This window comes from Leucoraja erinacea, chromosome 28, assembly GCF_028641065.1.
Source record: "Leucoraja erinacea ecotype New England chromosome 28, Leri_hhj_1, whole genome shotgun sequence".
In the NCBI taxonomy this organism is placed as follows: Eukaryota; Metazoa; Chordata; class Chondrichthyes; order Rajiformes; family Rajidae; genus Leucoraja; species Leucoraja erinaceus.
The window spans coordinates 24,207,191-24,232,907 of record NC_073404.1 but is presented as its reverse complement, the minus strand read 5'-3'; the positions used below and the strand labels follow the sequence as shown (position 1 = coordinate 24,232,907).

General features: G+C 45.9%; 1 protein-coding gene across 1 annotated transcript in view; it reads left to right on the top strand.

Annotated features, from left to right (window-relative positions):
- The window catches only part of auts2a (activator of transcription and developmental regulator AUTS2 a), a 946,702-nt gene that overhangs the window by 279,118 nt on the left and 641,867 nt on the right, over positions 1 to 25,717 (top strand). Inside the window, exon 3 of the mRNA XM_055657423.1 lies at positions 1,693 to 1,839. Within this exon, the coding sequence (XP_055513398.1) occupies positions 1,693 to 1,839 (147 nt within the window). The remainder of the gene's footprint in view (positions 1 to 1,692; positions 1,840 to 25,717) is intronic.

Below are 25,717 nucleotides of genomic sequence, written 5' to 3'. Positions count from 1 at the left end.
TCTGAGTTCATCAGATTAACTACCCTCTGACAAAAGAAGTTCCACCTCCCCTCCTTTCCAAAAGTGTACCCTCTAATTCTGAGGCGATGACTGCTGGTTCTAGCCTCTCCAACCTGTGGAGATATCCTTTCCACATCCACTCTATCTATGCCTTTCATTATTCTGTAAGTTTCAATTATGTCCCTCCCTCAACCTTCTAAATAAGCTCCAGCGAGTTGAAGCCAAGTGTTGTCAAACGCTCATCATGTGCTAATCCAATCATTGCCGGAATCATTCTTGTAAACCTCCTCTGGACCCTCCCCAGAGCCAGCACATCCTCCCTCAGATATGGGGCCAAAATTTGCTCACAGTATTTCAAAATGTGGCCTGACCAGCGCCTTGTGGAACATCAGCCTCAAAGGGTGTTTGAGAGTCAGCATGGACTCGGTGGGGGCAAAGGCTGATTTCCATGCAGTAATCACACTATGGTGAAATCTGTGTGTTGCACTCTCTTGTGGAGGAAGGAACTGGAGATGCCGGTTTACACAGGAGATGGACTCAAAATGGTGGAGTAACTCGGTAGGGAACAGGGAAATGTCTCTACTTCCAGTCCGACCTCCACGGGGTGTCAGTGGTGACGTACGTAAGGGTGGCACAGTGGAGCAGCGGTAGAGTTGCTGCCTTACAGCGCTTACAACGCCAGAGACGCGGGTTTGATCCCAGCTACGGAATTTGTATGTTCTCCCTGTGACCGCGATGTTCGGTTTCCTTCCACACTACAAAGACATACAGGTTTGTAGGTTAATTGGCTTGGCGTATGTGTTTTAAAAAAAAAAAATTAAAAAAAATTGTCCCTAGTATGTGTAGGACAGAGTTAATGTGCGGGGATCGCTGGTCAGTGCGGTCCCGGTGGATGGAAGGGCCTGTTTCCGCACTGTGTCTCTAAAACTAAACTAAACAAATTGTAACCCGGACCAATGTGTGACTGCACATTGCCACTGGGCATGGCTTTGGCCCGCTGTGTGTAGTCAAGAATAATCCCCCTGCTGTTGTTCCACAGACCGCATCAGTTCAATCACCGATTAAATCTAGCGCACTCCCTTAGCAACAGTGTGCCTCAACTTTGCAAACACAAGGGACTTTATCCAAATCCTCCACATCCTCTTTCCATCCTTGCATTAGACAGCAGAACAATACAGCACCGGAACAGGCTCTTCGGCCCAAGATGTCTGTGCTGAACATGATGCCAATTTAAACTTGTATCATCTGCCTACGATGGACACAAAATGCTGGGGTGACTCAGCGGGCCAGGCAGCATCTCTGGAGAGAAGGAATGGGTGTCGTTTCGGGTCGAGACCCTTCTTCAGACCATCCCCCATCATTTGGAGTGTGAGGGGACGTTTGGAGTTTCTTGGTATTTCCTCTGTTTGCTCGTTCCTTCAGCGATCGCAGGAGGAAAGGGAACCTAAGACTGCAAATTTTGAAAGTTCTGCATAGTCCTACACTTGTAGACCATCCACACCTAGACTGGGGAACGTCAGCTGTTGATATTTTTGCATGTATTGTGCATGCAGGCGCCAACATGTTTTGCTGCCATTTCCAGAAGTCTAAAGTCCGGTCTGCCCGCGCGCTTGATGTACTGGAGCAGCTCCCACGAACTGATGTCCCTCTCCTCGCCCGGCCATCTTTATGTCCCTGTGTTGCCTCCTGCAGGTGACCTTGAAGGCGCAGGAGGCATTGCCCCGGTTCACCCTCCAACTAGCCCTCGCTCCTCGAGTCCGACGTTCCCAGCTCCCTCCCATTTCCGACGAGCCTTCAGGCGAATTCCCAGTCCCACTGTCCATTTGGGACGAAGAGCAAGTAATTCGATCCAGCAGCGATGCCCAGATCTGAAAGGCATGCAGCAAAAATAATTTCGAGACGGTGGCATTTCCGTGCCACATTAATGCTTCTACAATGTAAAGAGGGCAGGTTCTGTTTAGTTTATTGTCACGTGTTCCGGAGTACAGTGAAATGCTTTTGTTGCATGCTATCTAAGTCAGCAGAAAGACAATACATGATTACAGTCCAGCCATTTATAGTGAATAGATATGTGATAAAGGAATATCGTCTAGTGCAAGGTTCGATCAAGGATAGTCCGAGGGCCACCAAAGATGTAGTTAGTAGTTCAGCACTGCTCTCTAGTTGTGGTGGGATGATTCAGTTCCCTGATAACAGCTGGGAAGAAACTGTCTCTGAATCTGGAGGTGTACGTTTTCGCACTTCAAACCATTCTGAAGAAGGGTCTCGACCCGAAACGTCACTCATTCCTTCTCTCCATAGATGCTGAGTTACTCCAGCTTTTTGTGTCTATCTTCACACTTCTATACCTTTTTTTGCCTAATTTAAATTCTAATTAATGATGATACCTCCACATTGATAATGGACTTGGTGCTTTAATAATAAGCACCCCAGTTATAGAATAAACTTTCTCCTCCAAGATATGTGGTTCACTTTTTCAAAAATACACCAGAGTCATCTGGAGTACGAGGGAACTTTATTTATCACCAAATAAAGACACAAAATGTTTGATTAACTCAACGGGGTCAGGCGACATCTCTGGAGAATTTGGATAGGTGACATTTCGGGTCGGGACCCTTCTTCAAGACTGAATGAATGAGGGCCCAGACCCGAAATGTCACCTATCCATGTTCATCAGAGATGCTGCCGGATCCACAGAGTTACTCCAGCATGCTACGTCTTTCCAGAGTCTTTCTGCAAAGGAATTCGAGATGAAAACCGTCTGAGCAAAATTTGCAGAGATTGGATCTTGGAACATTTCTAAATGTCTGCTTGGTAATTGGCACTGTGCTGTGTGTTTTATTGTAAATTTAATTAGACAGACCATTTTAATCCTAGCTGTTTCTGGTTTTGTTACTTGCTGAATGGGATTAGAAAGAAAAAATCGATCGTGCGGACTGAATTGAAAGGAGCAGAGGCAGAAAATATAATAGTACAGAGTCAACAGATAGCACGAGTGTGTTTGCCTGTGTGTTATACATGCTCGTGATCTGAAGAGCATGGAGCAGCCAATATGCGTGTGCACTCAAGTCAAAAAGGCGGACACGGGCCAAGGATCTTTCTGCTTCTATTAGCCCATAAGTGCTGCTTGAATGGAATCCAGTGACATGATGTAGAACAAGGTAGAGCAAGGCGCAGGGGAGCAGATGTCATTTCCACTTGTTAATCCTGTGTCTCTTCCAACCTACCCCCTGGGGTATTGTCATTCCACTCCTCCCTCCTCTCTTCTCCCATATTATGCCTCTTGTTCCTGTCTTCCCTCCCCCCCCCCCCCCCCCCCCCCCCCCCCCCCATCCCCCGTCTCTTTCACGCACCCCTAGAGCTGTTCACCTTGTTTTTTGCCCGAAGGCAATCTGTCAACTGAATCTCCTTCCCTTCAGGAACCAGCCAGCTGATTCTTCCCGTGTCTCACAGGATCAGCTGTGTGTGTGAGTGTGTGTGAGAAGATGCCACTTGCAGTGCAGCAGATGCATCCCATTGAACATTCACGCCAGATCAAAGCCTGCCAATGAGTTGTGAGCAAACACACACTGAAATGTGACTATTTTAAAGCACTCCCCAATTTTTTTAAATTTTAGTTTAACGATACAGCGCGGAAACACGCCCATCGGCCCAACGAGTCCGTGCCGACCAGCGATCACCACACGCTGTCAGACAGACACAGACACAGACACATTACAATTATGCCAAGCAGCCTATAAAAACGTCACGTCTTTCGAGTGCGGGAGGAAACTGGAGATGACGGAGCAAACCCACACAGGTCATGGGGAGAACGTACAATCTCCGCGCGCACGCACAAGCTCCTGTGGTCAGGATCAAAATCTGGTCTCTGGCGCTGTAAGGCAGCAGCTCTACCGCTGTGCCACCGTGCCGCCTTCTGACATACTTTTCCCAAAAATCCACAAAGAGTAGGGTAATGCCCCATCTTCCAGACCGACCAACTGTGTGGATCAGTAGTTATATTTAATTTAGAGATACAGCGCGGAAACAGGCCCTTCTGCCCACCGAGTCCGCACCGACCAGCGATCCCTGCACATAAACACTATCCTACACACACAAACTAGGAACAATTTTACTCGTACACCAAGCCAATTAACCTACAAACCTGCACGTCATTGGAGTGTGGGAGGAAACCGAAGTTCTCGGAGGAAATCCGCGCAGGTCACGGGGAGAACGTACAAACTCCGTGCAGACAGCGCCCGTAGTCGGGATCGAACCCGGCGCTATAAGGTAGCAGCTCGACCGCTGCGCCATCATGGCCGCCCTTGTGTATGTAATCAGTTGTAACCTGGACCAATGTCTGACTGTGTGTGCTCAAAAATAATCCCCCTGCTGTCATTCCACAGACCGCATCAGTTCAATCACCTATTAAATCCAGCGCACTCCCTTAGCAACTGTGTGCCTTTACTTTGCAAACACAAAGGGCTTTAGCCAAATCCGCCACAACCGCTTTCCTTCTTTGCATAAGACAATAGAGCAGTTCCACAGGCCGTTCGGCCCAAGATGTCTGTGCTGGACATGATGCCAATTTAAGCTAATATCATCTGCCGACACATGGTCTAAATCTCCCCATCCACTGTCAAAATGCCTCTTAAATGTCTATCATTCTCCATGTAAAGGGACATTTATTTCCCCCTCTCACCCTAAACCTATGCCCTCTAGTATTTGCCATTTTCCGCCCTGGGACGGGGCAAAAAAAAGATTTTTATTGTCCGCTGTATTTATGCCGCTCATAATTTCATGGGAGTGCGATCGTTCGCTCCCTAAGATCGTGACTGCGGCTCTTTTCATCCTGAGATTTTCGGAGGGCATCACAGTGGTTTCCCATTGACCATCTCACAAGAACACATCTTCCACGTAGGACAAATTATTGGGTGAGAAACTTTTTTTTTCCCCCAAACAAGAAGACTCCCATCACGAAAGATACTGAAGATGGACAAAATAAGCTGGAGTAACTCAGTGGGTCAGGCAGCATCTCTGGAGAACAGGAATAGATTCAGACTGATGCTAAAGATTGGGAAGATACTGAGGTCAATTGTAGAATGTTGCTGCTCAGTTCAGCTGAAGTGAGGACAGCTGAACTCGAACGGGGCCAAGACTGAACCTTTGACCTTTGGGAAATTGCTCAATTAGACTATGATCAACAAATTTAGCAGCTGATTCAGTGGGACAACTTGCAAGGCTCATTAATCTTGCTTTGCTTCAGCATTAGCATGCAAATCTGTTGCTATTTCTTATTTTATTTTAATGACTGATAGGCTGTGTGCACATGGGGACTGACACACAAGTGGCTGGTTGACTTTTGAGGAGTTTCTTCTTCACTAATTGACCATAACTAATTTGTTGCCAACCAATTTCTTTCCGTTGCCATCTGTGTCGAATAAACTCAAGGTCGTGCAAACTCGTTTTTTTAGGTTAGTTTAGAGATGCAGCGCGGAACCTGGCCATTCGGCCCACCGAGTCTGCGCCCATTGGCGATCCCCACACATTAACACTATCCTACACACGTCGGGGACAATTTAAATTTTTACTGAAGCCAATTAACCAACAAACCTGTGCGCCATTGGAGTGTGGGAGGAAACCAGAGCACCCGGAGAAAACCCACGCGGGTCACGGGGAGAATGCGTACAGACAAGCACCCATAGTCAGGATCGAACCCGGGTATCTGTCACTGTAAGGCAACAACTCTACTGCTGTTCAACTGTCTCTTAGTGATGTTGGAGATGTCTGTGAGGTACAAACAGGGACTTGTGCTTCTTCACAGACCAGGCTGTGGGTTTGATACTCGATGGGAAGTATACTTGAAAGGCAAAAGATACATGGCTCTCTGACAGCTTTAGACTTGTACCTATTTGATAAGCTGTCCGTACACTGAATGTAGGTTTGATCCTCTGCTGGAAGGTGTGCGCTGGTGAAATGTTCAATGATGGGACTCTAAGGCGATAGAGTTGCTGCCTTAGCGCCAGAGACCCCGATTTTGATCCTGATTACTGGTGCTGTCTGTGGTGAGTTTGCACGTTCTCCCCATGATCTGCATGGGTTTTCTCCAAGAGCTCCGGTTTCTTCCTACACTCCAAATACTACAGGCTTGTCCGATAATTGGCTTGGTAAAATTGTCCCTAGTGTGTGTAGGATCGTGTTAATGTGCGGGGATCACTGGTCGGCGTGGTCTCGGTGTGCTATAGCGCCTATTTCTCGCTGTATCTCTAAACTAACTCGCAACGTTAAACTCGAAACGCTACAGTGATTCCCCTTCAAGTATCATTGAACGGTGAAGGGGGAATCACGATGATGATCTCATTAAACAACTGCATCTTGACTGATTCAGACTGGATTTTTTTCTTATTCTGAATAATAGCGTAGTGGTAAAGTTGTTTCCTTCCAGCAGCAGAGATCTGGATTCGATCCTGATTAATTGCAAATTGAAGTTTAGTTTCGAGATACAGCGTGGAAACGGGCCCTTTGGCCCACCGAGTCCGCACTGACCAGCGATCCCCGCACACTAATGCTATCCTACTCACACTGGGGACAATTTACAATTATACCGAGCCGCTTAATCTACAAACCTGTGCGTCTTTGGAGTGTGGGAGGAAACCGGAGATCCCGGAGAAAACCCACGCAGGTCACAGGGAGATCGTACAAACTCCGTGAAGCCTGAAGAACCAGAAGCAGTTCATGTCGGATATCCAAACAAAGCCCACTTCAATAGTTCAACCATTTTTAATGTAATTTCAAGCAGATGTTGAGCCCAACCAAGTGGTTAATTAAATTATCCAGTTTATTTTCTGAGCAATTTTACAGAATGATCCCTTTCGTTTCCAGATGATGCAGTAATTGTGGTGGAGCACGGCCACAAGGTTTCAAAATATTTGATTTAATTTACTTGTATTGTGGCTTCATTTTGTTATTTAAATACACAATAGCAATAGGTGCAGGAGTAGGCCATTTGGCCCTTCGAGCCGTGCAATGTGATCATGGCTGATCATCCAAAACGTGTTCATTTGATATTGCCATTCCAAACACGGTTCACTTGTAATTCGGTGTTGTTACTTAAGAGAGCTTTGCGAATAACTCTAACCTGGTGTTGCTTCAGTGGAAACTGCCTTTGGGGCCATGCTAATACTGACATCTTAAAAACAAAATTCATATATGAAGGGCATTTAGATGGCATCTAAAACATGACGACTCTTATGTGTGGATTTAACGTACACTCTTCTGTCAGGGACAGTTTCTTCCCAGCTGTTATTAGGCAACTGAATCATCCTACCACAACCAGAGAGCAGTGCTGAACTACTATCTACCTCTTTGATGATCCTTGGATGATCTTTGATCAGACTTTACTGGCTTTATCTTGCACTAAACCTTATTCCCTCAACATGTTCCTCGACACTGTAAATGGCTCGATTGTAATCATGTATTGTCTTTCCGCTGACTGGATAGCACAGAACAAAAGCTGTTCACTGTACCTCGGTACACATGACGGTAAACACAGCCACACTGTACTTAGTGTGATGGTGCCTGATATATAGCACGGTTGACTCTGAACTGCATTTAACAAAGGAATTTAATTGTACTTGGCTACACAGGACAATAAAGTACCATAGAACAATTAATATTGAGTTGTTTTAACACTTAAATTATGGGCTGAAATGTATTTGGCTTTTAGACACAAAATGTTGGAGTAACTCAGCGAGTTGGGTAGCTTCACTGGTGAAAAGGATTAGGTGATGTTTTGGATCGAGACCCTTCTTCAGACATTCTTTATTGGCTGAAGAATGGTCTCAACCCAAAATGTCACCCATTCCTTTTCTACGGAGAAGCTGCCTGACCCGCTGAGTTACTCCAACATTTTGTGTCTAAAAGCCAAGTACATTTCAGCCCATTATTTAAGTGTTAAAACAACTCAATATTAATTGTTCTATGGTACTTTTGTGTCTATCTTCGGTGTAAGCCAGCATCTGCAGTTTCATCCTGTAACTTGGCTTTTGCCTGATGGTGTGGAAGAAATCCATTGGTAATGTGCCCCTTATGATGCTTGATGCGCTCATAGTTTGTTGGCAATGGTAGCGGGCAAGTTGGGTTCAGGAGAAAGGAAGACTTTTCAGAGTCCTTCCTGAAATTAGAGTTTATTTTGAAATCTATCGTTAATAAGGACCAAGCAGGAATGTTAGATTTAGTTTAGAGATACAGCAAGGAAACAGCCCTTTGGACCACCAAGTCTGCACTGACCAGCGATCCCTGCACATTTCCACTATCCTACACACACACACACACACACACACACTAGGGACAATTTTATATTTACACCAAACCAATTATTGTACAAAGCTGTACGTCTTTGAAGTGTGGGAGCAAACCGAAGATCTCGGAGAAGACCCACGTGTTCACGGGAGGAACATATAAACTCCATAGAGACGACACACGTGGTTGGGATCGAACCCGGGTCTCTGGCGCTGTAAGGAAGCAACTCTACCGCTGCGCCACTGTGCTGCCCATTGTACGAACAGAATATAGAATGCATTTTGCATTTGACCATGTATTGTCTCGAACTGGGATCTCTGGCGCTGCAAGGCAGCAACTCTACCGCTGCACCACCGTGTGTTTAGCCACGGCACTGAGAATTAGATACAAAAGAGACAATCACAAATTTGCAACAATAAGGAGCTGTGAAATAAAATCTTGACTGGGGAATTGGAAAAGAAACTCTGCATTCCTGGCAGATGGGGAATAAGCTGTGTGAAGACGCAGCCTGCTTTGAGAATGGCGTTGCCAAAATCCAAGAAGATTTAGCACGTTCAGGAGGCTTCACTTGATAACAGCTGCTTCATGTTTGGTGTGATATGTGATGGTAAACATGAAACTGGTGGGATTTGGTAATTCGGGACCTTGTTTAGGGGCGGCACAGTGATAGAGTTGCTGCCTTACAGCGCCAGAGACCTGGGTTCGATCCTGACCATGGTTGCTGTCTGTACAGAATGTGTATGTGACCATGTGGGTTTTCTCCAGGTTAGCTGGTTTCCTCTCGCACTCCAAAGACGTACAAGTTGGTATGTTCATAGGCTTCAGTAAAATTGTAAATTGTCCTTGATGTGTAGGAGAGTGTTAGTGTATGGGGATCGCTGGTCGTTCTGTCTTCTGCCAAAGAGCTGTATCGTTAAAGTCTTAAGTATCTCTTTGGCCATTCATGTGGAGCATTGGTAATGCTCTCCATAAATCTGCATACTTGTCTTTGCTCCACGATCCTTAATGCTCTTTAGTTTCAGTTTACTTTAGAGATACAGCATGGAAACAGACGCTCGGACCACTAGGTCCACGCCGACCAGCGATCAGCTTTACACTAATTTTACCCTACACGCTTCCGACAATTTACAGAAGCCCATGAACCTACAAACCTGTACGTCTTTGGAATGTGGGAGGAAAGCGGAGCACCAGGAGAAAACCCATGTCAGTCACGGGGAGAACGTGCAAACTCTGCACAGAGAGCTGCCGCAGTCAGGATCGAACCTGGGTCTCCGGCGCTGTAAGGCCGCAACTCTGCTGCTGTGCCACCGTGCCGCCCTGTTTCTTATCAAACTTTAATCTCTGGCTTGACATTTTTAGTTGACCTGGTCTGAGAAATATTGAGAGGGTGAACAGGTAGGCAGCGTAGTGCACCCTTCCCATTGTAAATAAGAAATACGTCATAAGTGCATCTATGAACAGTTTAGCTCTTTTTTTGCCACCTGCCGAATCCTTGCAACAGAAGAAATAGTTCCCATTAAACTAGCTTCTTCTTCTTATCGAGTCCACACACAAGATTAGAAGTGTTTAAGAAGGAACTGCAGATGCTGGAAAAATTGTAGGTAGACAAAAATGCTGGAGAAACTCAGCGGGTGAGGCGGCATCTATGGAGCGAAGGAATAGGTGACGTTTTGGGTCGAGACCAAAGGTCTCCCTATTCCTTCGCTCCATAGATGCTGCCTCACCCCGCTGAGTTTCTCCAGCATTTTTGCCTACCCAAGATTAGATGTTATTCAGCCAGAGCTGAACACGCTTCTCGGCTTCTGCGACAATCTTGTCGCTTCTTGTGCGTGGTGGTGGAAAGATTGGTGGAAACGGGCCGTGACGTGAACACTCTTTCCTCAACCCCATTAAACCAGCTTAAGCTGTTCAATTGGATTATTCCTTCAGCTCCCCATGTTCAAGTCTAAGTGATGAAATATAATCACATTGCTGACTACCTCACATCAGTGCTTGCATTATGCCAGGTAGAACATAGAATATAATAAAAATGATAATAAACTTCATTACGGACTCAAGGTCCAGACAAGGGCAGCATTACATTAAAAAAACATTGCATATCAAATATCATAAATACATATAAAATCTTGGTATATCACTTATAAAAACATCATAATTTATATTAAAAAAAACCCACATTACTTAAGTTAAAAATCCAGATTAAAAGATGATCAATGTCCTACAACGAGACAACGATACCAGTGTCTCCACAGCTGGGATTCGTAGCGTGTAGTGCTAACCCTTATGTTTGTCAAGGCCACAATAAGCACATTTTTAGAGTCATTTATCCTGCAAATGAATTTATACATGTGGTGTCTTAGGATAGCTTCTAAAGTACTGACTCCTGCAGCCACAAACATATTACTGGCACTACACCATCTAGGTTGCCTTAGCAGTGTTCTCATGGCATCGTTATATGCCACCTTTAGTCTCTGCGTACTTGTAGAAGCATACAGCCCAGGAACAAGCCCATCAGCTCACGATGTCTGTGTCGAACATGATGCTAAATTAAACTAATCCCTTCTACAAATGATCTGTTCCCTCCTAGATATTCCACCCCTTAGAATATAGATTCTGTCAAATTGGAAGAGAGGACAGATTTTGGAAACTGATGTTAAAGACTGGGTAATTGAATGTTAAAGTAGGAAGGTTATGCTTCATGTGCAGGAAGGAACTACAGATGCTGGTTTACACTGTCGACAGCCACAAAATGCTGGAGTAACTCAGCAGGACAGGCAGCATCTCTGGAGAGAAGGATGACGTGTTGGGTCGAGTCCCTGTAAACCAGCATCTGCAGTTCTTTCCTATTCATTTCCCCCTGTTCCCTGCATATTCATGTGTCTATACAAAAGCCCATTTAATGCCATCATTGTATCTACTTCCTCCACCAGGCCTGGCAGCACCTTCAAGGCACCGTCTGCCTGGACCTCCCTGATCTCCCGGTCCCATTCCCACGTTTGCCTTTCTGTCCAAGGCCCCCTCCATTGTCAGAGTGTGTGAGGCGAAATGTAAATTGGAGGCACAGCATCTCATATTTCACTTGGGCAGCTTACAACCTTGGCGTATGAAATTAGATTTCTCTAACTTCAAGTGGCCCCTCTCTCTTCTCCCTTCCCCCACCCAAGCCGCACCAGCTTTTCGTCCTCACCTTTTTCCTTAATCATTGTTACTTTTTCGCATAGCATTCATTCATTTGTTCTATATCTCTCTCTCTCTCTCCACACCATCATCTGTATCTCTCGTTTCCCTTTCCTGTGACAATCAGCCTGAAGAACGTCTCAAACCCGAATCGTCACCCATTCCTTCTCGCCGGAGATGCCGCCTGTCCCGCTGAATTGCTCCCATTTTTTGTGTTTGTCCGGTTTAAACCAGCATCTGCAGTTCCTTCTTGCACGGAACACAAAGTAGCCAGATTTTTTCAGGTGGAACAAATGTTTTGCACTTTACTTCAAGAGAGAGCTAGATATGGTTCTTAATGATAGCGGAGTCGGGGGGGATATGGGGAAAAGGCAGGAACGGGGTACTGATTGGGGATGATCAGCCATGATCACAATGAATGGCGGTGCTGGCTCGAAGGGCCGAATGGCCTACTCCTGAACCTATTGTCTGTTGTCTAATAGTGAATTGTCTATTGTGAATTTATGGAATTCCCTGCCACAGAGGGCAGTTGAGGCCAAGTCACTGGATGGAGTTAAGAGAGAGTTAGATAGAGCTCTAGGGGCGAGTGGAGTCAAGGGATATGGGGAGAAGGCAAGCAAGGGTTATTGATAGGGGATGATCAGCCATGATCACAATGAATGGCGGTGCTGGCTCGAAGGGCCGAATGGCCTCCTCCTGCACCTATTTTCTATGTTTCTAATAGTCCACACTGGCGCTTTGCGGATAGCCCCAGACCATGGGCTCTACCATAATACAATGTGCAGCTCCACCCATGACTTGTATCAACAAGGATGATCTGTTTCCAGACAGCCTGCTGGCAGTCGTGCGAACGACCGAGACACAAGGTGCATTTACAGATGCTAATCGGCATAAAGAAACTAGTTATTATTGCAAGGAAGAGGATTACATGGAAATTCGGATGATTGCTGGCTATCCGTACTCTTATGTTTAAACTGTAATTAGATTTTTTTTTTTTGGCATTGTGAAGTGCTTCGTGTTCCAAATGAAATCCTATCTGTGACATTCTTATTTTACGAGGATGACTGTAATTTGCCTGCAAGTTACCCGCTTAGTTCCACTCGCGATAATGAAAGACGTATAATGCAAGGGGACTTTTCTGTTTAAGCGATGAAGGTGGAATCGTCTGTGGCAACCCACGCAGCACTGAATGACAGATAGTCCCAGCACAAAGTGTGTAAAACACGACCTGAAATGGATGTTGTCCAGACTGAAGTTTTCACCAGATAAATACTTATCGGAAGAATGCTGCCATTTGTGTTTTCACCCCCAAATCTGTCTGACTACTTTCCTCAGAGCTGAACACGCTTCTAAACACTTTAGACTTTAGAGATCCAGTGCGGAAACAGGCCGACTCGTGACCATCCCGTACACTAGCACTTTGGGGACAATTTACAATTTTACCGAAGGCAATTAACCTACAAACCCGCACGTCTTTTTGAAGTGTGGAAGGAAACCGGAGCACCTGGAGAAAGCCCACGCGGTCACAGGGAGAACGTCCAAACTCCATGCAGACAGCGCTTGTAGTCAGGATCGAACTATGGTCTCTGGTGCTGTGAGGCAGCAACTCAGCCGCTGCGCCTCCGTGCTGCCCAAAGGGAAACTGCAATAGACATTTGTGGTGCAGGCAGCCATCACGTGATTGTGATGCACTGAAGAATGAAAGCACTTTGGTGCAGACTTGGTCTTCAAGTGGTACCATCCTGGTTTCATTCATCCAAATCTGCACTCCAGTGGTGCATGAAACCAGAAATGGTGTCGACTGGTGAGAAAATCACCCTGAAGCTGAAACAGTGACCTCCTCATAAACACGTTTGTCGGAGAGAACTGCAGATGCTGGTTTAGACCGAAGATAGACACAAAATGCTGGCGTAACTCAGCGGGACAGGCAGCATCTCTGGAGAGAAGGGATGGGAGGAAAAGGGAACCCTTCTGAAGAAGGGTCTCGACCCAAAACGTCACCCATTCCTTCTCTCCAGAGACATGCCTGTCTCGCTGAGTTACTCCAGCATTTTGTGTCTATCTTCAGAAACAGTATAGCCCATAGATGAGCAAAATTTCTGTCTTATTTTTCTCATTGACAAAGTGAGGACTTTGGAGAAAGCTTTGAATTTTGTTATGTGCTAGAAAATAGGTGGTGGTAAATTGCCAGCCAAAGTAGAATACCACCCAGCCTGCTTGTTGTTCAGTGTGGGCAGGTTGGGCCGAAGGGCCCGTTTCCACACTGTATCACTCTATGACTCTATTTATCTTCTGTGCAACTTGGATGGAAGTCAATAGTTTGGGCATATTATGGGTAGTCAATTTGCTGCCATCCATTTTAATTTAGTTTGGAGATACAGCGTGGAAACAGACCCTTCGGCCCACCGAGTCCACACTGACCAGCGATCCCCGCAAGCTAATGCCCCTGTCCCACTTAGAAAACCGGAGGTTCCCGGAGGTTTTTGTCAGTCTGAGACTGACAAAAACCTCCAGGAACCATACGGAAACCATGGGTGGGGCGCAAAGTCTCCAGAGGTTTCCGTTCAGGTTTCCTAAGTGGGACAGGGGCATAACACTATCCTGAACTAGGGCCAATTTTTAACATTTCCTCCAAGCCAATTATACTTCGAACCTGTTCGGCTTTGGACTGTGGGAGGAATCTGAAGTTCACGGAGAGAACCCACGCGGGTCACGGGGAGAACGTGCAAACTCCGCACAGACGAGCACCCGTAGCCAGGATCGAACCCGGGTCTCTGGCGCTGTAAGGCGCAAGTCTACCACTGCGCCGCCCTAATTTTCTGCTTTCTGTGATATGCAAACGTCCCTCGGTATCAAGACCCAGTGGCTTTTTCCATTGCAATCCGTGCAACAATGCTACATATTCTTCAAAGTCAAATATTCTCCAGAGTATAGATGCAGCACTGACTCAAACCAGCAAGAAACCATACTGGTTGGTCAGCACCCGAGAAGATTGACAATCACTCACACCTGCCACTTAGTGTCATCTGAAATGCCAATATGATTTCAGGAGAGGCAATGCACAGGGCACAGAAAATAACAGGTTACCAATGATTATTATGTGCAGTTGACAGACAGGATGGAGAGACCTGCTTGGAAAATATTTCAATTTTCTTCGGCAAATTTCCATTTTAATATTCGGGAAATAAAATGCATTTTTCAGATGTAAAGGAGAATGTGAGGTGTAGCATTTTAATATTGAAATGTAATTTCTGGGAAAAAATTATTTATCTGAAGCTAAATGACAGTTTGAAATGGATGTCGGTAAATAGGCATTGAGTTGCTGTGAAGAATCCCTTCATTCTCAGGTTAAACTGAGCTGAGTGATTTAATAGGTCTCGACTCGATCAAGGTTCAACATGTGGTAAAGAGAGAATGCTGGAGTATCTCATTGGGGCATGGTGCATCTCTGGCGAACATGGTAGGTGACGTTTTGGGTCGGGACTGAAAAAGGGACACCTATCCCTGTTCTCCAGAGATGCAGCCTGACCTGCTGAGTGCTTTGTTGTGTTTTTCTTTGGTATAAACCAGCATCTACAGTTCCTTGTTATTGCAATGTGTGCCAGATGGCACAATTAAGGATGAAGTGGCTGGACATCCTGATAAGTTACATCGTCATACAGCGTAGAAATAGGCTCCTCGGCCTAATGTGCCCACACCGACCAACATGTCCCATCTACACTAGTCCCACCTGCCTGTCCAAATCCCTCAAAACCTGTCTTATCCATGAACCCTGTCTAAATGTCTCTTAAACGTTGCAATAGTACCTGCCTCGACTACCTCTCCCCCTTGACTCCATTCAAGGACCCAAGCCGTCTTTCCAGGTGCGGCAGAGGTTCACCTGCACCTCCTCCAACCTCATCTATTGCATCCGCTGCTCTAGATGTCAGCTGCTCTACATCGGTGAGACCAAGCGTGGGCTTGGCGATCGCTTCGCCGAACACCTCCGCTCGGTTCGCAATAACCAACCTGATATCCCGGTGGCTCAGCATTTCAACTCCCCCTCCCATTCCAAATCCAACTTTTGTGTCCTCGGCCTCCTCCATGGCCAGAGTGAGGACCACTGTAAATTGGAGAAGCAGCACCTCATATTTCGTAGACACAAAATGCTGGAGTAACTTAGCAGATCAGGCGGCATCTCTGGAGCGAAGGAATGGGTGACGTTTCGAGTAGGAACCCTTCTTCAGATTGTGATGGGCATGTCCCACTTAGGCGAGCCTTTGGGCGACTGCCAGGGACTAGTTTTAATGGAATTCACCTACGACACCTGGCGACAACCTACGACAGCACCAATGACCGCCTACGACAGTAAAAATTGTCGCCACTGTCGTCGAAAACATTTCGACATGTTCAATATTTTGCGGCAGTCGCCAAAATACTTGCCTAAGTGGGACAGGCCCATAAGGTAGAGGTGGGATGGGAGGGAGGACTGGAGGTGACAAACGTCCAGCATAACACAGGGCCGGCAACATATGACCTTAGGAAGGGTGGAGTCGTTTAAGGATACACGCTGAGTTACTACAGCATTTTGTGGCTTCTCCACCCCTTTCTGCTTTCTGCAGAGTCTGCTCCCTCCGCAACTCCCAAAAAGAAAAATACACCGGTGATGTTTTAGTCGATGACCTTTCATCTTAAAGAGCTCTTAATTTGTTGTACCCTTTCATATTTGTTTTTCCTTTATTAATGAGGTTACCTATCTACATAATTACAAAATGATTTGCCACTACAATCACGGACAGTTATTAACTTACAGATATGGATTACTGGAGACATGCATCAACTTTGAGCGCGTGTTGGTCATCTTGGCTTGGATATCGGTTTATCGGATATCGGCAGCCCTTGTTTGAATGTTATCCCCTCAAAACGGACAATATTATACGTGAACGCAATCAAGCCACACACAAGTACAATAGGTTGAGCAAAGAGAAACATAGAAATTAGGTGCAGGAGTAGGCCATTCGGCCCTTCGAGCCATGGTAACGTACAGAAACATTACCATGGCTTGGTATGAATGTAAAATTGTCCCGAGTGTGTGTGTAGGGTGGTGTTAATATGCGGGGATTGCTGGTGGGCGCATACTTGGTGGGCCGAAGTCCTGTTCCTGCATTCTATCTCTAAACTGAACCAAACACTGGATTAAACACAACATTCATGAGAATTCTGCAGTCGGTGCAATGAAGAAGGAAATGCTGATTTTTATACCTCGTGTATTAAAATTATTGGGTTGAGTTCAGATTATTGTCACGTGTACCGAGGTGCAGTGAAAGGCACATGACAATGAACTGAACTGAACCCAATAATTTTAACACATGAAGAATAAAAATGAAAACGAATTTCCTCCTTTATTGCACTGCCTGCAAAATTCGCATTGTTCTGTTATCCAGTGTTTAGTTTCGAGATATAGAGTTGAACATGCCAAACGGCACGTATAATAATATTATTCATAGATACTGGCGACATGCAGTGGTCCAAGGCCTCTCATCATTTACACAGGCATCTTTATATCGACAGCAGGAGAACATGCACGCACTCATTCTTCACATCTATCACCGCGCCATTCATAAAATGGTGATAATTTTCTCAGAGTGATGGGTGGCTTAATAGGGATGTTATCTTCACTGTAGTTTGCAAGCAAATCATTGTGTGTCGGTCACCTTCTAATGGCCCCAGCTCTTGAATTGCATGACCTGTAATTTCCATTAAGAATGCCAGTGTAGGGCCTCGGCATTAGTATGTAATAAATTCCGGAGTGACTGTGTGTCCCTGCTTGCCCTTCTTTACCTTGGAAGGATGGAGATGTAGTCAGAACTACCATACTTTTCCATGAGAAATGTAGTGCCAGTCTCGTGGCTCAGTTGAGAGCTTACAGCGTGGGAACAGTCCCTTCGGCTCACTTAGTCCGTGCCGACCAGCGATCCCCGCACATTAACGCTATCCTATACATACTAGGGACAATTTACACATACACCAAGCCAATTAACCTACAAACGTGCCCGTCTTTGGAGTGTGGGGAGGAAACCGAAGATCTCGGAGAAAAAACCCCACGTAGGTCACGGGGAGAGCGTACAAACTGCGTACAGACAACACCCATGGTTGGGATCGAGCCCGGGTCTTTGGTGCTGTAAGTGCCGCAAGGCAGTAACTCTACCTCAGCCCCACCGTGCCAAACTTTTCAGTTGTTGCTGAAAGCAGAAGAATTGTTTCAGGCTATCCCAAGGCTGTTTACTGCGGATGAAATACTTTTTGAAGTCGCTGTTGGAATGTAGGAACAAATGCAGACCATTGACATGAGCCATTTCCCACAAACGGCACTGGATTAATAAACCAAATCAACGTTTCTTATTGCACACGGATTGACGGAGTGTTATTGACCCAGGGGTCAAGCACTAACTCCCCTGGTCATCTCCACAATAATGCAATGAGATCTTTAGCATTCATTAAACGGAGCGAGCGAGGACGAGACAAGAATCAAAAGACTGCAGATGCGTAAGACTTTCTCCGAGATCTTCTCTTTCCTCCCACACTCCAAAGACGTACAATTGGCTTGGTATCAATGTGAAAAAATTGTCGCTCGGGTAGGATAGTGTTAATGTGCAGGGATCGCTGGTCGGCGGGGACTCGGTGGTCAAAAAAACAAGGCACTGAAGAACTCGGCAGGCCAGGCAGCATCTGTGGGGGGAGATGGACAGATGATGTTTAGGGTCGGGACCTATCTTCAGTCAGCATTGTGTTTGCCCTCTTTCTAACTGCACTCAGTGCCCTGCCTTCATGTTCATTTGTTCATTTCGCCTCTCCCGCTTTAATCTATCAACCAGATGATTCTATCTTGAGCATATCCTCATTCCCAGCCATTCCCAGATATTCCCAGCCGTCGCCTGCCATAAGTGTTCCTCTGCCCTCTCCAACCTAACGCTGCAACTAAATTTTAACCTTTATTTTCCACCCTTTCTTAGGTCATCTGTTGCCAGCCAATTTGTTCTGGCCCTTTCTTGCCTCCAATGTATCCCCCCCCCCCCCCACTACTTTCAGTCTCGTCTGAGGATGGGTCCCGACTGAATCGTCACCTACTCCTTTTCTCCAGAGATGCTGCCTGACCTGAGTTACACCAGCTTTTTGACTCTGTATACCGTCTCATTGTAGTGCTACTGCTACTGTACATATGTACTGTATCTGAGATGCTCACCCAAGTATCTAAGTACACTCGTACAGTAACACATGCACTGAGCTGCATACAAGAATGAATGTCACTGTACCTTGGTACGTGTGAGAATAAAGAACCATTGAAGTAGTCGTGAAGGCACGTAGAAACGTACCAACGCTTTGTGTCTTATTTCTTGTGTTGTTCTCATTGTGTATTTGCAGGCCCGTGTAGCCAGCCGCACATTTTTGAAAAATATATATTTTTCATTGCAGAAGAATTGATTAAAATAAACTGAATTGCAGGTTTGACAAACTGTTAATGTAACAGTGGCACACTCGACAGGAGGTGCTGGCTTCTTTGAAGGATGAACGATTGTTGTCCGGGGCAGTATTAACACAGAGTGGAACTCTGTCTCCCTCTGCAGTCTGCCTTCGGGAAAATAAAAAGACAATTAGAGAGAAATCCAGCTGATAAGGCGAGCAAACTTGTTTGCGCTCCTTGTGTGTGACGTTCGACAATCTCTGTAGTTTCGGGACTGGTTGAAATATTTAGCGGCAGGCACGAGCGACGGGTTGGGCGGATGGCCCACGGTTGGTCGAGGATGGTTTCACCTTCATGCATTGAGTGGGGGGTTTGCAGGAGAAGGTGAATCAGGTGCACCGCCTTGAAAAGCCGACAGCCACCTGAAGGAGGAGCAGTAGCACAGGGTGTACGTGTGAGGGGCATTCACCCACGCCTGGAATGCTTACAGCAGGAAGCATTCTCAACACAAGGACCAGTCGACAGAGAGAGAGAGAGACACACACACACAGAGCTCCTTTCATAGTGCTTTTTTCACCCCTGAGTCCTTCATTGTGCAAAGCAATTGGAAAGTGAGGGTTTCCCATGTCAGATAACTAACCTAACCTACAAATTAAAAAAATGAACAGTGTCCAGTCTATCACGGTTACTGACCTCCCCACCATTGAAGGGACCTTTGATTCTGTGTGTGTGTATATGCCTGTGTAGATGACAATAGACATTAGGTGCAGGAGTAGGCCATTCGGCCCTTCGAGCCAGCACCGCCATTCAATGTGATCATGGCTGATTATCCCCAATCAGTACCCCGTTCCTGCCCCCCCCCCCCCCCATATCCCCTGACTCCGCTATCTTTAGGAGCCCTATCTAGCTCTCTCTTGAAAGTATCCAGTGAATCGCCCTCCACCGCCAACTATGATATGGCAATTATTAAATGTAAATAATGAAGGCATGGGAGAATTATGCCTATCTAAGAGATCGATCATAATTCTCCGTGCCTTTCAACCGCAGCACTTGCAACGCACGAAGGTCTGAGCAGCTCGCGTGCCGTCGGCGCTGCTGGAAGCCGTCAATGACAAGCGGAGCTGAAGGCAACTGAAATTCTGCCTTTGCTGTACTGCACAGGAGCAACAACACACTGCACATGCACAGCGCGAGTTTCTTGGCGGGTTTTTCAAATATGGATTGTCATTATTTTGAGTGTATCTTAGGGTAAAGAATGGAGTTTGTGTACCGATAATGTGGTGAGTACATTTCTTGGTGGTTTATGTTTTTAAATACCATATTTCCCAGCGGTGGGGGGAAGCTCCTTTCACAGTGTTTTAGGAGTCTGGCCCGGGGTAAAGTTGCATGGAGGGCAGGAGCGTTGTGAAGGAGGGGATCGGGGCCAGTAACCCACTTGCGACGCTCCAGGCACGGAGCCACCGCATTGTGGCCGGGGAGTGAAGTAGCTCGGGTGGCTGCGAGTGGCCGCCGGGACTTGACAGCCCCTTCTGCCAGTCCTCGCACACCTCTGGCAGCGCTCTCCGTCTGAAAACCTCTCCCCCACCGCTCACCAGCCTCACTCATGCCAGCCGCTTCCCGCAAATCCTTAAATTCCGACAGCGTGCTCAAGGTCACTCGGCTGTGGGAATTTAAGGATTCCTGCCACCCCCCTTCTCCCGCTGTGCTACAATCAGAATGAAGAACGGTCCAGACCTGAAACGCGACCCATCTATCCGTGCAAAAATACATAATACCAAACGCGAAATTCGAACTTCAAGTCCAAATACGTTGCTTTTCCCAAAGTGACTCGCATTTGCCCCATCACTGATAGATTTGTTGGAATACGCGCAGATAAATTGTCATTTTGGAATATTCTTTTGATGTCGAGTTCAGTCCAAGGGCATCGCCATTAAAACAACTCTCATTTAAACACTTGCATTATTTATTTGACAGCATCGTTCATTAAAAGCAGCCTGTGAGCCAGAAAGATCATTATGTTTGTTAGTTTGGTAATCCATGAAAGAGATATGGCAAATGGGACTGTCAGCTTGGTCGTCAAGGAGGGGTTGTGCCAAGGGCTGTGTTTCTATGCTGTGTGAATCAAGATGCTTATCTCGGAGACTGAGGTCCATTATAAAAGCATTGGTGCCTAATGAGTCTTTACACCTCGCTCACGTAGCCTCCAAACAGCTTGTGTCTAAGTTCAACCTAATACCTCGGGGCATAGGTCAATCTCCAAAGTAAACAGCGGGGGAGATCCCTGTCTTAATTCACCGAAGGAAAGATAAAGGTGAGGAATCAATATTATTGATCGCACTTGCTCGGGGATTACTAAGAAACATTGACATAATCTTGTGAAATACTTCCGTGAAGCTCATTCTTCCCGAGAGACAAATTGGGAAAAGCCCCAACAACTTTGCTTAATGTCTGTTGCAGGTCTGGAACCCTCGCGCGTTGTGAATTTTAATCGGAAGCTGGCTACTCCTTGTCTCATCCTGATTCATTGAATCACAATTGTGATTCGGCTTGCAAAAGCATTATGTGTAGGAATGAGCTGAAAATGCCGGTTTAAACCGAAGATAGACACAAATTGCTGGAGTAACTCAGCGGGACAGGCAGCATCTCTGGAGAGAAGGAATGGGTGTCGTTTCGGGTCGAGATCCTTCTTCCAGTACCAGTTTCCTCCCACATCCCAAAGACGTTAAGGTTTGTCAGTAAATTTGCCCCGAATTGTTCAGGAGGGATTGAGAAAGAGGGATAACATAGAACTAGTGTGGGTGATTGATGTACAGTGTTGACTTGATGGGCCGAAGAGCATGTTGCTATGCTGTATCTCTAAGCAAAACATTGCTTCAATTAAAATGTGTGACTTTTATCTCTGTTTTTAACTAACTTCCAATGTATTACAATGAAATATTTTAAGTTTTAAAATAATTTCACGTTTTAATATTGTGTGATTATCACAGAATTAAACTTTAGGCTTTAGACTTCAGCGATACAGCACAGAAATAGGCCCTTTGCCCCACCGAGTCCGCGCCGACCAGCGATCCCCGTACAATAGCACTGTCCTACACGCACGAGGGAGATATATAATTTTACAACAGTCAAGAGTGTTTTATTGTCATATGTCCCAGATAGAACAATGACATTCTTACTTGCGGCAGCACAACAGAATATGTAAACATAGTACCCTGTGAACAATATCGTAAACCAGAGAGAGAAAGTTCAATGTGTCGCACACGCACACCTAAAGCAAACAATAGTAGTGCACTAATAATCATCATCTTTTGTAGTTCAGAGCTTATTTGAGGTTGTAGTGTTTAATAGCCTGATGGCTGTGGGGAAGTAGCTGTTCCTGAACCTGGATGTTACAGTTTTCAAGCTCCTGTACCTTCTTCCCGATGAGTGTGTGGTCAGGATGGTGTGGGTCTCTGATGATCCTGGCTGCCTTTTTGAGGCAGCGATTCTGATAAATCCCTTCGATGGTGGGGAGGACAGAACTGGGCAGTGTTCCCAAACGCCAATCAACCTACAAACCTGTATATCTTTGAAGTGTGGGAAGAAGTCGGAGAAAACCCCCGAGGTCAGGATCGATTCCGGGTCTCTGGCGCCGTGAGGCTGCGACTCTACTGCTCCGTCACCGTGCCATGTTTAAAAACTCTTCAAAGTGATCCGTTAAAATGGTGGTCAGAGTAGTCCTAGACTGGGACATCAGGATATGCCACCCAAGATCCAGTCTTTGCTTAGTTTGAGTTTTATTTGTCACGTGTGCAGAGGTACAGTGAAAAGCTTTTGTTGCGTGCTGTCCAGTCAGCGGAAAGACAATACATGATTACAATCAAGCCGTCCACAGTGTACAGATACATGATAAAGGGAATAACATTTAGTCCAAGATAAAGCCAATAAAGTCCAATCAAAGATAGTCGGGTCACCAATGATATAGATGGTAGCTTAGAACTGCTCCCTCACTATTGGTAGGTTGGTTCAGTTGCCTGAAGACAGCTGAGAAGAAACTGTCCCCTGAAGCTGGAGGTGTGCGTTTTCACACTTCTGTACCTTTTGCCAGAGGGGAGGAGAGGGAGCGGCCAGCATGCGACTTGTCCTTGACTATGCTGCTGGCCTTACCGAGGCAGCGCAAGGTGTGAATGGACTCGGTGGAAGGGAGGCTGGTTTGTGTGCTGGTCTGGGCAGCGTCCACAATTTGGATTTGAATCGCTCCACCTTGGGCAACAGCTGTAGCATCTGTGACCCGATGACCAATCTCACCCACAAAAGCAAGTAGCAATCAAAGGAAAGGCACAAAGAGCATGGTCTGGTCCATTATGTTGGAGCTGATTGTGATTTGGAAAGAGCTTTGCACATCACACTTAAGGGCCTGTTGCACTTGGTGATTTTTTTTGGGCGACTGTCGGCATCATTGACTGACGTATCAGGTCACTGAAAAATATGCGGCACGATGACATATAACGCGGCGGTGATGCTGACGTATATGTCAATGACGAATATACGCGCGGTGTTTTTTCAAGTGTCGCAAATTTTTTTTGTCACCGCTGGATTTTGAAATGTTCAAAATCATATTGTGACGCTGATATGATGCCGGCAGTCGCCGATAAAAATCGCCAAGTGGGACACGCCCACTAGTTTCTAGTTTATCCAATATTCAGTTTCCGGACCGAAACTACCTTTCAATCCATTGTGCTGCCGGTTTGCATTCTGCTCACACGAGATGGTTCGTAAGGCATTTGTTTTAGAAATATTTGGCCGATTATTTTAAATTCTAACCACTCTAATCAGAATCGTGCTCTCCAAGTGTGTTTAGTTTTTAAGCTTAGAGATACAGCACGGAAACAGGCCCATCGAGTCCGCACTGACCAACGACCCCCGCACAATAACACTGTCCTACGAGAAACATAGAACAATAGGAGTAGGCCACGTCCTACGAGCCTGCACCGCCATTGATCATGGACAAACTCAGTATCATTTACCTGTACCAAGCCAATTATCCCCTAGCCACAAGGGCTACATAACGTCTTTGGAGTGGGAAGGCCTCAACCGAAGAGAGTGGAGAGAGATTCCCACTCTCTGTGTGAAAAAAGTTTTTCTCATCTCGGTAATTGGTGACAAATTACATTTGTACCAAGCCAATTAACCTACAAAGCTATATGTCTTTGGAGTGGGGAGGAACCGAAGATCTTGGAGATAACCCATGTGGTCATGGGGAGAATGCACAAACTACGTACGGACAGCACCCGTAGTCGGGATCGAACCCGGATATCTGGCGCTGTGGAGGCAGCAACTCTACTGCTGCGCCACCGTGTCACCCAGGTTCCTGTACTATTTAAACAGATTTTCACCGAATGTAACAACGATTTTCTAATCGAGCCGCAGAGCAGTTGCGATGGGCCTTTTGGGTCAGTCAACAAGGAGACCAAAACCAAATAGTTTTAACTCCACATGAATGATGAGGCTTTGTTCTTCAAGGCATCAAAAGCATTCCCTAAGATCTGGAAAGCTGCCACATCTTGATAAAGTGCTGGAGTCGAAGATCATACCTTGCGTTTATCTGGTTCTGACCTATAGGGGAATATTTTTTCTTGTTGAGGGACGCCTGTCGGGTCTGAAGAAGCGCCTCGACCCGAAACGTCGTCCATTCCTTCTCTCCACAGATGCTGCCTGTCCCGCAGAGTTACTCCAGCTTTTTGTGTCTATCTTCAGTTTAAACCAGCGACTGCAGGTCTTTCCTGCCCATGTTTGAAACCTCTGTTGCTTTGCAGGAATTGACAGCCTAATTGAGACGGCGGGCCACAGTTCTGAAGTGCTTTAAGACTAAAAGTAGTAGCTTGCGCGGAGAGCAGCGATTGCTCAATCACTTCGCACGACCAAAATCACAGCTTTTCTGGCATAATGGATGATGAGCGTTGCTGAAAGCCTGTCACTTGTGCATGTACAGTGAGTGCTCCTTAAGTGGAGACGCAAAATATGCGTTAAATTGATCGCTTTATTTTTTTTTTACTCGAGAATGCTCAACGTTTATACTTGTGCAAAAGTGTTTTTAAATATCTGAAATTTATGTTCATAGAATTTGACTGAAAATGTCTCGTGACATTAATTTTCTCAATGTTATATTCAACTCAGAATTATTAATGTGAAAAGTCTCTTGCGTACGTTGAAGCAAAAATCATGCAAAAAGTTCCTTGCTGTGAAATGGAGTTGTAGAGCAGCCCACTGTGGCAACACCTCAAGAATAAGCATTCATTTTACATTAATGGTGCCCTTGTTTATTATATTCTCTCCATATTTCCAACACTTCTCTCCAGATTATACATCTGCGTCTTAAGAGTCGTGGAAATGGGCCCTTCAGCCCAACTTGTCCATACAGACCACGAAGCACTAGTCCGACTAGCCTGTGTCTAGCTCGTATCACATTGACATATTAGTGGCTAATTAACCTACTAACCCCCACATCTTTGGGATGTGGAAGTTGTCAGAGGTTGTGGGGAGAAAGCAGGAGAATGGGGTTAAGAGGGGAAGATAGATCAGCCATGATTAAATGGCGGAGTAGACTTAATGGGCCGAATGGCCTAATGCTACTCGTATCACATGACCTTATGAACAAAAAAAGGAGACAATCGGGTTTAGTTTAGATATACAGCGTGGAAACAGGCCCTTCGGCCCATCGAGTCCACACCGACCAACGATCCTCGCACATTAAAGATATCCTACACACACACTAGGGACAATTTACATTTGTACCAAGCCAATTGTAGTGTAGAAGGGGCATCTTGGTCTGCATGGGCA